The 12248-nt window shown below is 52.6% G+C and overlaps 1 protein-coding gene across 1 annotated transcript in view; it reads left to right on the forward strand.

The window, feature by feature from the left end:
* VAC14 (VAC14 component of PIKFYVE complex) overlaps nt 1-12248 on the forward strand; it is a gene marked incomplete at both ends in the record, with an annotated part of 52054 nt that overhangs the window by 7610 nt on the left and 32196 nt on the right. Inside the window, 7 exons of the mRNA XM_079541612.1 lie at nt 180-242; nt 1352-1459; nt 2267-2376; nt 3492-3598; nt 4324-4458; nt 4660-4812; nt 6626-6686. Coding sequence (XP_079397738.1) covers nt 180-242; nt 1352-1459; nt 2267-2376; nt 3492-3598; nt 4324-4458; nt 4660-4812; nt 6626-6686 — 737 coding nt within the window. The remainder of the gene's footprint in view (nt 1-179; nt 243-1351; nt 1460-2266; nt 2377-3491; nt 3599-4323; nt 4459-4659; nt 4813-6625; nt 6687-12248) is intronic.

Here is a 12248-nt window from a genome sequence, read left to right on the forward strand (position 1 = left end):
AAGTCTCCCTGGAGAATTTGTTGGAGCCTAATGATGAATCAGAGATGAAGGGTTTTCTGTGTCCATCCCAATGATATCAAAAGAGAGCAACACTCCTGTGAACCTGCTGGGAGCTCCACTGCAGAGATGGGAAAAGGCCTGGGACCTGTTATAACGACTTTTGTTTCTGTTCTTTATAGCTGGCTGCTGATCCTGACCCAAATGTCAAAAGTGGCTCCGAGCTCCTGGATCGACTTCTCAAGGTGTGTTTCTCCTTCTAGCTGAGAATCCTTGGTGCAGAAGGCAAGTGTGGTAGGCAGCTTCAACGTTCCTGCAGGTGCCTGGATGCTGCCTGATGTGACATGGCAGAGTTCTCACGGGGACATGCTGGTCTAGCAGGCTGCACCGGCTAAAACCATCCCATAGGGATCCTGAGGCTTCTGCCAAAGTGGTTATTTCTGTCACTGGTTGTAGCTTGATAAATTGAGAGTCTGGTGGCTGGTTTGAGGAACTTGTAGATTACTGCAATGCAAATGGATGTTTAGCTGTTGGAAGCCAGGTCTCTGGGGAAGCAAGGATTTAGTCTGAGGGAAGTTGCACCTCCACTCTGGACAGCAGGAGAGCTGCTCGTCTAATTTTCTTCCCTTCTCCTGTGCCTAAATGAGGAACAAAGAGAACTAAAGATCAGAGCTGCTACTTCCAGGGTGGGGGCACCTGGTTCCTCTTCCTGTTCTGTCTGCTGAGGAGTTTGTACGTCTGCAGACTTCACGGTCCAATTGGAGGGAAGTAGCTCCCTGCCAGGTCATGCCCCCTCTCCTCATTAGCACTGCAGTTAGTGCAGTCTCCACATTCCCTCTTGCAGACCTTCCTGCTGGGAGCCTGCAGAGCAGAGGGGATCAGCTCTACTGCTCCGGTGTGAGGGACTTTGTTATGCAGCAAAATCTGTCAAGCGTGTAGGAAGAGCTCTAAGAGAAAGCCAGGGGACTCTCCAGTCACTGACACATATGATTACATCAAAGTTGCCTGCTCATGTGTGCAATGGCACCAATGAGGCGTGAATCAGATGAAGGTCCCACCCTCCTCCTGTTCAGCCAGGCAGCGGGAGCCTTCCTCAGTGCATCCAGCACAAAGTTATTCACTGCCGGAGGGGGAATTCCTGCCTCATCATCTGAACAAAACATATGATTCTTTCTCCCATAGTCTCCCAGCAGCCAGGAGAGCCTACAGCCCTCTGACAGAGCCGCTTGTCAGCATCTTGTGATCCTTACCCTGTCATGTGCCTTAAAAAGGGCTGGGTGGACGTGGCTGGGAGGGGGCAGCGTGTGCCGGGTGCTGGGCTTACCTTCTGACACGCTCTGCTTGGGCTGTGCAGGACATCGTGACTGAGAGTAACCAGTTTGACTTGGTGGGCTTCATCCCGCTGCTGCGTGAGAGGATTTACTCCAACAACCAATACGCCCGTCAGTTCATCATATCCTGGGTAGGTACACATGGGCTTCTCCTCCTGGTCGGCATCCCAGGCCTGGGCAGACACCAGATGTCCACAGTGATGTGTGAACACAGGGACCTGAGTTTGCCAGGCCTTATTTTAAGTCATCAACTTCTGACTTCTGCATCTTTAAAACGCCAGCTCCCTGTGACATCACTGTTGCAGTCACACGTCCACGATGGTGCGCTTCTGCCACCGTGGTTCAGGGCTTTGTACAGCAAGTTAGAAAATACAGTCCAAGCATTGCTTGTATGAATAAATGTATCGTGACCTAGAGGTTACAATCTCCCAATACCTTACTGTTTGCTTTCCAAATGCAAATTTAAGGGGCCCCTGCAAACCCAGCAGTGATGGAGAGATGTTGCTGTCCACGAAGCAAGTGATTTCCATTCAGTTCCTGATTTCTGTGCAAGGCAGAAGCTGTTAATAGCTGACCATGGCCTTGGAGGAATGTGTGTGCCTCAGGGCTCTCTATTTCAGCCATGCTGTTTGTCGTTCCACATCTGGTTGTTGGCATTTTGACAGTTGTTTGTGATCCCTGCCGTTAAGGAGCTGGGATTGGAAATGCAGCAGTTCTGCAGTCTGATCCCTCGCCTCCTTTGCTAGCCCAGCTTCTTTCTGAGATGGGCAGCTCCACGCAATCCTCTTGTCCTTCCCTCCCTGTCCCACACAGGCAGCCGTGCTCCCCTCCTTTCTGTAGCTCAGTGTTCCTCAGTGCCGCACCAGATTTGTGCTGGTGATGTTAGTTAGCTTCTCCAAAACTCACCCATCTTCTTTCTTGTACCTTCCCCGAGCTAGATCCTGGTCTTAGAGTCCGTGCCTGACATCAACCTTTTGGATTACCTACCAGAAATCCTGGATGGGCTCTTCCAGATCCTGGGAGACAACAGTAAAGAGATACGAAAAATGTGAGTGTGGAGGCTGGCTGGGGGCCAGGTCTGTGTTTTGCTCTGGAGCCGGCACGTTTCCCTGCGACACTGCGTTGTGTTGGGTCACCTCTTCATTTGTTTGCAGTTCTGCATAACTGTAGCTAAACTACACGCTCACGGTGGGAGATAAGAGCAGCCTAGCTGGTTTGTTTGGTGGATCAGCGTGTCCTTGGCCAAGGCCTCCCTTCCCCAGGTTGTTGTGGCTGCAGCGGCTGTGGGGGACACTGTGATGTTGGTGCTGTGGTACAGACTGTTCTGGCTCAGTGCATCCATTACCTCTCCAGGCCCTGTGCACGGTGTCGTAAAAGGGATGCTCATGTGTGCTTTTGGGGTAGGAGATTTACGAGCAGCCTCTCAGCGAGGTGCAGAACCAACCCCAAATCTCCTGGGTGCAAAGAATAAGCAAGCATTACGAGTTGGCCTTTTGGATCCATTGCTAAGACTCAGTTTGGAGGAGCATTTTGAAACACAGGAGTGGCTGGATGTTCTCAATCAGATCAGAGGATCTTAGCTCTTGCAATGAACGAAAGTGACTGGACCTGTTTGATAGGTCATAAGTAAGTGCTGAGACAAGCCTGGGTCTTTCCCACTGCCAGGCCCTACCAGTTCCTCCTTGCTTCTTTGTTTCCCAGGGCGTACGTATCAGGGGACAAGTACTGAAAGCTTTGGGGATCTGCCCTCCCACCTCACCCCTACCCCTGTTCCCCTTTGTGCTCCCCATCCCAAACATGTGCTTGTTGTCAGAAGGGAAGATGTGTGGGACTTCCGTTGCCTCCATCTTTCCTGGTATGTGTGTGTGTGGGATAGGGTAAACTTGGACCCAATATGGAGCAGGTGCACTGGGGTCTGTGGCCCATATCTTGCTCTTGTTCCGTAGCTGTTCCTGGAGCAAATAAGACAGCTTGTCTGTTACCTTGGGATGGATTTGTACTTGTGAGTGCCAGTGTGTCCTACAGTCTGCAGCCTTTAATTTGGGGCAGAGTGGATGTATACAAGTGCCATTCCACGTGTGTCCTTGCTGTGCGTGTGTGTGGAAGGCTGCTCTCTGACTTTTCTGGTGGCAGAGGAGTGTTTACCTGTCTGTCTGCCTTCAGGTGTGAGGTGGCTCTTGGGGAGTTCCTCAAGGAGATCAAGAAGAATCCCTCTAGTGTCAAGTTTGCAGAAATGGCCAATATTCTGGTGATCCACTGCCAGGCTGCAGGTGAGTGTTCAGTGCAAAGCTGGCGGGAGCTGGAGCATCCATCTTTGGCTCTGCAGTGCCAACCCATTGATTCAGGCTCAGGGTTTTCCTGTTTACCAGCCATGTTATACCACCTTGCACCCTTGCCCCTTCTTTTTCTGTTGTGCATGAAAAGCCTGCTAAAAAAAAGGGTGGGCGGGCAGCTCTCTTTGGAGATCTGCCTTTGTGTGATGTTCTGGAACAGTTCTCCTATGGCTGGCACTACCACTTTTTCCACCTCAAATACAGAACAGGTGTCATCACGAGTGTACAGTAGTGGAAGTGCCTGAAAATTAAATAACTGGCTGTGGGTAGCACGTGTGGTTATCCAGCACATCTGGAAAGGGGACTTGTTTTGAGAAAGAATCTGAGATGGTACTCGTTGCATGGACAGGGCAGTTAAACGTGATGTGCCTGACACTTTGTGTTAGTGCTTCACCACAGGCTCTGCTGTGTAGGCAGTGATACAGCTGCGTACAGCTGCAGTTTGATGTGCTTTCTGAGAAGGCTATCTGGCTTTTCCCAAACTTGGCTAGCTCCTGTGTGATCCCATACTAGAGTTTGTCCAGACTAGAGACTCTGGTTGAAGAAGAGGCCCTTCCCTTTGAGCCCTGCTGAAGTCCAGTCAGCTCTGTGCTTGCAAGCAGTCCTTATCCTGTGTGGTTTGCTGTTGTTTCCCTCACCTCTGCTCGTCCTGTGCCTTCCAGATGACCTGATCCAGCTGACTGCCATGTGCTGGATGAGGGAGTTCATCCAGCTGGCTGGCCGAGTGATGCTGCCTTATTCCTCAGGGATCCTGACTGCTGTCCTGCCGTGTCTCTCCTACGATGATCGCAAGAAGAGTATCCTTGTAACTGAGCTGCTCCCAGAGAGGGCCAGGAGGAGTCCTGCCCCCTGAGTGCTAAAAATCACCCCAGCCATTTGGATGTGAAGGGAGCAAGCCGAAGCAGATGTGGTTGGGCTGCGATGGCTTCTCTGTGGCTGGCCAGGTATGGCACCTAGCATGCATGAGACTGCGTGTTCCTTACACCGCCTCCACTCAGACATCAAAGAGGTGGCAAACGTGTGCAACCAGAGTCTGATGAAGCTTGTCATCCCAGAGGACGACGAAATGGATGAGACCAAGCAGTCAATAACCCTGTCAGCAGAGCCCAACCTGGAGGAGCCCATCTCCAAGCCAGAGGCAGCATCCAGCGGTGAGTCCCTGTTGGCCTGGGCCATTGGAGATGTGATAAAGGTTGGGGAAGGGTCTTGAGAAGGTCTTAAGTTGGTTTGGTTGCCTGTGGCAGGGAACCTCTGCACTTTTCCATGAGCACTGGGGTCCTATTTCACAGCTGATCCTCTGCTGAGACACACACTTGGTGCCGCCTGCAGATCAGGTCCCTCATCCAACCTGCAGCCCAGGCAGTACTGCATAGTCTGGTGAACATCCCAGCACATTTCACATCACCATGGTCATTAACTTGTGATGGGAGGCCTGGAAGAGTATTCAAGTGAGAAGAAACTAAACTGATTAAGGTTTTGGAGGGCTGATATCTGCAGGCAGCAGTTCATTTAGCCTTCCAGCATCCCCTCGACAGATGCCATTGTCCCAGGATGGCTAAAGCTACCTCTGACACATCTAAGCTGGCCAAGCACATGGAATATATGTAGCATGCAAATCACATTGGCTTATCTATTCTTCTTCTGGGGTTGCATGTTCAGCCCAGCGCTTCCATGTAGCATTGCCCACAAACCCCGCTTGAAAAATCCTGCTGCAGGAGGGGACGGAGAAGGTGAAAATGAAAAGGTAGAAGGGTTTTCTTGTGCAGCAGCAGCCAGGTAGGAGGTGAGGAGGCGTGCAGCAGCCTGGGGCTGCAGGGCTGCACTGTCAGCATGCACAGCTGGAACGAGCAGCACAGCCGGCGGGTGCAGGGAGCAGCCAGCGCAGCATTGGTGGTTCAGTGGTAGAATTCTCGCCTGCCACGCGGGAGGCCCGGGTTCGATTCCCGGCCAATGCAGCAGCTTTTTGGATGGGATGGAGGGGGAAAATGTAACCCCTTTGTTGGGGCAGCAAAGGCTTTTTATTTTTTCCTTTTCTTCCCTGATTGTCGTAAGACAATCTTTGGTTAAAATATCGATTAAAAGCGTGACTGCTTTAATACCTAACCCTTTGCGTAGATGGTAGTGCTCCTACACACAGGCAGGATCAGGGTGATGCTTTTACAGCTGAAAATCTCTTCTGTGCTCCCTTTGTGCTGATGTGGCAGTTCTGCTGCGTGCAAGTAGAGGCAGCTGGCAATAGGGGGCATAAGGAGCCAAGTTCATCTTTTTACGCTTTGTCACTGTGTTTGAGAGACCCAGGTTCAAGCTGTGCCCAGCACAGGCTCCTTGACTTGCACAGCAGTCCTGCACAGCGTGAGCCCTCTAAAAATCTCAGTAGCCCTTTGCTGAAACATTGCTTCAGTGGGGCTCAGCTAAGCTGTGCACTTGATTTAAAGTGGCTCTGCAGAGACCTGTCTGGTATGGAGCAAAGGCTGGAAAGCCGCTTGGGTTTATTGGTTTCCATATGGAGCCACAGCACGGGACAGCTGGCCAGGTGAGGATGGTCCAGTGTGCTGATGTGCTGCCCTGTGGCCATTGAAATCTGGACTTTGGGAGGCAGCCCTCCAGACCTGAGCTCCTTGTTATAAGAATATAACAAGTATATACAAGTATATCTTGTAATTTGAGCAGCATAGCACAAAGTTCCTGGCTGTCTGAGCTCACTGGGGGTCCTCCCCCGATTGCAAAGAGGGAGGCCCAGAGGCACAGGTCTGAAGATACGCAGCTTGCATTTTAACTGGTGGTTGTAGTGTACTAGTTCTGTGCACAAGCTTGATGATAAGTGTAAAGTGCTCACTGCAGGGGAAAAGGGATCCTCGGGGCCCTGAAACAATGACTGGAGGTGCCTGCAGAAGGCCATGCTGCTCCTGCTACCTGCCTTCCCTGTCTTCCCATTCACTGTGTCTCCTTTCTGTCTGCCTGCAGGCTCTCTGGATGCTTCTGGTGACTCCAGTGTGAGCAACGCCAGTGTCTGCACGGTAACCAGGTAGGGGCTGGTTGTTACGGACTGTGAGTGATGGATGCTGACAAAGCTGTGGGAAGCGTGATGTGGGTTGGAAACCAAATGGGGTTTCAGATTGCAGTGGAATGCATGACAGAGGATGTGTTTACACCTCAGTGTCTTGTCTCTGTGGTAGATTCACGGAATTGTTCGATTTGGAAGGCACTTTCAAAGGCCATCTGGTCCAACTCCCTTGCAGTGAGCAGAGGCACCTATGGCTCTGTCAGATGCTTAGTGCCCAATCGAGCCTGACCTTGAATATTTTCAGAGATGAGGCGTCCACCACTTCTCTGTGCAACCTGTTTCAGTACTTCAGTCCTCTTAAATGGCAGTGTTGCCCCCTCAAGAAACCTTGCAGACCTCCCTGGGAAGGCAGCGAGTTTGTGTGTGTACTCAGAGTTCTGCACCTCTTCTGTATTCAAGCCACTCTGGCTGGAGATCCCTGCTAAAAGGAAGGGAGAATGTGGGCGTTGGTTTTGGTAATGGCTCTTCTAGCTTGACCACAATAGCAGACACTTGGTCCCCTCCTGCCTTTGCAAGGAGTTAATCTCATGCGGAGGCATCAATCTCATGTGAAGAGGGGGACACAAACCATCTGGAGCCGGTGGAAGAGCTTAAAATTCAGCTCCGTGCTGCTGCAGCACTGCAGTCCTGGCAGCCCACCACAGCACGGTGCTGTAGGGCAGGCGTTGAGGTATGGCTCAGGGCGTGCAGCCCAGCTCCAGCTGCCTGAGGGATGAGGTGTCCTTGCAGCCCCTGCCACCAGCCTGTCCCCCTGCCAGCCTTGTGTGGCATCCATCAGTCCCACGTCTGCAGATTGCTGCTTCATACCCAGCGTGATTGCTCCCAAAATTTCATCTAAATCATCTTCCCTGCAAATACCTTTCTTCCCATCCAGCTGCCAGGGAATTTAGTAGCAAATCCATCTGCTTTTAGAACCATCTTTGCTTTCCTCCTGCTGCCTGCAGTACCCTTCCAAAGAGATCGTTATTTGCCGTGCTTCTGTTGTGCTCACACGTATATTTATACCTTGTTGTGATCCTCAGAATAGCATGCATTACTCTGGCTGCATCCTGCCAGCAGTCTGACATGTGATACCCATCGTAACATCCCTGAGCACTGCAAGAGTCAGCTTTCCAAATTTGATTTTCTATATCTCTCCGTTCCCTTTTTGCACTCCCGCAAAGCCCATCTACTCCCTCTCCTTAATGATGCCCTTGATTGTTCTTCTCCTACAAGAGCATAGATTGTTTCCATTTGTCACTAGATTTCGTTCTATGGCTCTTCAGTGGTTTCCCCCAGCTTCCCTGCGCTCGCTGCATCCTGGCCCTGCTCTTTGCCAGCCTCCCACACTCATGGCTGCAGACTCAGCCCATAAAGTTTAGCAGGTGCTGGAGTGGGCGTTGCACGAGGCTGAAGCTGGAAAGGAAGGAGAGAAAATGAGGCACTAAGTCGAAGGGATACGTGATAACTGCATCTCTGTCCTGGAGAGCTTGCATCTGGGGGGGAGAGAGAGTGAAGGCGGTGAGACTGAGCTCAGTGGGACGCGGGGGGGATGCTGTTGTCTCCACACCCCACGCTTGGTGGTGGATGTTCGTTGCTCCTGCCAGCTGCCCCTTGCAGCAATGAGAGCTCATTTTGTGGCACTGTAGACAAGAGAATGTGAAGTTGAGATTGCTTGGGTTTGCAGAGAGATTTCTTGAGCCCTCCTAAGCCCTTTGGAATGGGAGATACCAGGTTTTGTCATGGAGTTTACCTGCCAGGATGGCCATTTCCCCATGCTGTGTGAACACCTGAAGCACTTTCCCCATGGCTCTCATTATGGGGAGCTGGCATGGAGCTGGGTGGGCTGTGACCATGCCCATCATTCTGCCTGTCCACCTGGGTGGCTGGAATCCAGGGGTTCTGTTCTGTCAGAAAATTGCCCTTCAAGAACACAGACAGCTGAATTGCACCTCTGGTGCTGGCGGAGCACAGTAGCTGGCATAGCAGCAGCACAGACCTCTGCACCATGAGATGCCATGCTGGGAGGGCAGCAGGAGCCAGCTGCAGCCATAACTCCCACTGGGGAGCAGGCAGCTGCCTGCACACCGAGTGCCCACTGGGTGTCAAGGCAGGACCGCAGGAAACCATTCCGTTGCCATTTGAAGCTGGGAAGCCTGCAGGCAGAGGAAGTTGCAGCTGCCTTTTAAGATGAAATCACTCTGTGCTTGTGTTTTTGTTTCATTCCCCCTGCTTCCCCCGGTCTCCCCCTGAGAGCAAGGGATGAAGCGAGGCCCTGCGCCAGCGCCCGGCTCTCACGCCCCTTCCCCTGCCCTCCCCATGCAGACGCCTGCAGAAGGATAACACTGCAGCAGCAGTGAGAGGAGGAGGACCTCGTTCAGCAGGGGCAGAGAAGAGGGAAAATGTGGAGGCATTGCGTGAAGATGAGGTCCAAGCAGATGACGAGGTCTGAATGCTCCGTAGATGGATTCTGGACACGTTCCTGGGGCCACAAAGTGACCACCCCCACTCCTAAAACGTGCTGTAGGCAGGCCAAAATGCTTCCATGGTAATCACTGGCTTCGCTTGGAACTTGGAGAGAGCTTCCTGGTGGCATTTACTTGGAAGTGAAGACCTGTGTCTGTTCTGAGACAGGGACTGCAGGGGCCTCGGGGCTTCCCAGGGAGGCAGAACTCCTGAATTCAGCTTCTGCAGAAGAGATGATACAAGGTTTCAGGGATGCTGAAGCCTTTCTATGGCCCAGCTGACACTGCTGCCCCTGCCATTGCGAATTTGAGTCTGGATCAGGAAAGAGAAGTGGAGTTGTTGCTGCTGGAGCAGAGCCCTGATTTCCCTGCTGGAATGTGAGCTGCTGAAAGAGAAACAGACATCTGTCCTGCATCGCTGGACCAGCGTGGCTGGAAGGCATTTTTTATGCTCTTGGAGCTTCCTGACTGCATCAACAAAGACTGAAGGCTTGAGAACACCTCCCAGCTGTCCTGCCGGGCTGATGGTTGGGCATTCAGCAGGGTTAGGTACACAGGTGTTAAACTGGTGTCAGGACACCAAACTGTTGGTCAGGAAGGGTTGCCTCCTTCTCAATTTTCCCAGCCTGGTGACCTTGGGACACTGCTCCAGATTGCCTCTGGCAGCCCATGGCCTTGGTGTGACATCCCTCTCGGGCAGGGCTGGCAGTCCTGAGCCACGAGGACAAGCATTGTGGCTCCAGGGACAGGAGCACCGACTTCAACCAGATGTCATTCATCCTCTGCGGAGAGGGCATGCTGCTGCCACGTGGCTCAGCTGTGTTTGGATCAGGCAACTGGAAGAAGGGTTGTTAGGGCTTAGTAGGAAGCTGAAATTGCAGCGTTTGGCTCCAAAGTGCTTTCTTGGGGAGGCTCCTCCTGAGCTTCCTCTGCGGTTTGGAGCAGGAGAGGGTGCAGGAGGGCTGCCCTGCTCCTGCATGCCGTGGAGGGATGAGATGGCTGTGCTCTGTCCCTTGCTGACCAGGGGTCCTGGGGCATGCACCTCATTCTCTACCCTGGTGCCTGCAGCTCGCTGCACTGCTCTGCTCAATTCAAGCCTTGTAACTGGGAGAGCAGTTTGTGTTCCTCCAGCACTCGGAGATCACAGTGAGCAGGAGGAAGCCAAGAGCATCAAAATAGAGGTGATAGAGGATGAACAAGCGACAGCTTGTGGGACAGAGAGCAGAAAGGAGCTGTTTACCTCCTGGCCACTAGCTCAGGCCAGTTCAGCAGCACAGCTGCCAGCCCATATGGGATATGCCCTTGTGACTTGGACCACAATGAAAGAACCTGGATATTTCCACCCTTGGCAGCGCAGCTTGCTGAGCCCGCTTAAAGGCTAGAGCCTGGCCTGGACCTTAACCTTGTCTTAAAATGGGGTCGGGAAAGCAGCTGGGCTGGGCAGGAGGCCAGGAGGGAGATGACAGCTCAGAGATTGGCAGTGAAAAAGAACCGCTGAGGAGAGAGATGGCAGGAGCCCATGGTGAAAAGGAAGAGCTGAGAAAATGAGTTTATAAGGGAAATGGGGTGAAAAGCATTGAATGCACTCAAAAAGTGGGAAGTGTTCCCATGCTGGAGGATGCCTTGTGAAATGGCAAGGCCACGTGCGGGGGTTCAGCTTCCTCAGCCACTGTTCTGCTTGAGCAAAAGGTCCCAATATCCAGAGGCAAGAGCCTGGTGCAGCTCCCACCATTGCTCAATCCGCCAGAAAAACTGCTTGCTGCAGCACATGGGCCGTGGAGGAGGTGCCAGGGCTGCACAGTGGAGAAGAATCTAGGGTAGTGGGTTAGATGGAAGCGATCGCATCTGACATCTGCCCTGGCACAGCTGTCGACACTGGGAGCCTGCATATCAGCCCGAGAGGATTGCATTAAAGCAATGCCATTACCCTCGCTCCCAAGCTCCTGCGCTGGGCTGCCTGGGGATTAGGGAGAGCCGGGATGCACGGCGAGCTGTGAGCATGCTTCAGAGCTGCAGCTGTGCTCGCTGTGTGTAAGCAGCGCCCTCCTCCTCCCTCGAAACACAGCAGCACAGAAATCTGCTGCTGCTCCAGCCTGCAGGAGCATGGTCAATGGGACCACCACTGTACCCGTCCTCCATCATGGGGTAATGGCTTCTGATGAGCTCCTTTGGCAGGAGCAGGTCTGGAAGTGGCTTTGTAGCTGTGCTGGCCCCTTCCTCCGTAGCACAGCATCCCCCCTGTCTGCATCCCCCCCTCAAAGCAGCATCAGGGCCACCTCCACCCCAGCCCAGCCTCTCTGTCGGCCCCTGCGAATATCAGGCACGTTTCTCACATTACCCAGAGCTTTTTCATCCTGTGCAGGCACACGGTGTATTTTGGCGTGGAGATGTAATCAGGTCAAGGATTCGTGCTGCTCTGCAATCAGGAGCCTCGTGGTGGCAGGTGGAGTGCAGGCTGTGTACCAGAGAAGAGCTGGCTCCTTGGGAAAATAGGAAGGGGATAGGGAGAGCAGCCTCATCTGAGCTCTTCATGTGTCTGTTAGAAGCGGGGAGCAGGAGGCTAGGGCAGGTACAGAAAGGTACAGAAAGGTAGAAAGGCACAGCTCTGCTCATCAGCAGCTCCCCAGGTTCACAAGGGGCTTAAATCCCCTGGGATGCTGCTCCCTCTGGGCATGTTGAGGCCTCTAAGAAGAAGCCAACCAATGCCTTGAACCCATCTTTACTTCTCTCCATTCTGAACATTTGATTTTTTGCCCTCGGCTGTAGTTTGCAACATCAAAGCACAACTTAGGCCAATTCGAAATGCAATTTGCAGGCCCAAGCATCTGTTCAGTGACACAGATGAAGCAGTCGGATATTTACAGGGCTGTGAGGGGGCTGCAGCCTCCTCGCCTTGCCCTTCCAACATGTGTCCTGGGGAAGATCAAATCCTATTAAGCCGCCGTTCTACTTGCAAATTATACCATGAGAAATCTGCCCCTTAGGATTTCTTATCAAACACGATGCAGAGGAGCTCTGAGCACGCTAGAAAAACCTGCAGGAGCTCAGCCCAGCCTTGAATAATTCAGTAGCTGGAGCA

The sequence above is a fragment of the Tetrao urogallus genome (assembly GCF_951394365.1).
Source record: "Tetrao urogallus genome assembly, chromosome: 12".
In the NCBI taxonomy this organism is placed as follows: Eukaryota; Metazoa; Chordata; class Aves; order Galliformes; family Phasianidae; genus Tetrao; species Tetrao urogallus.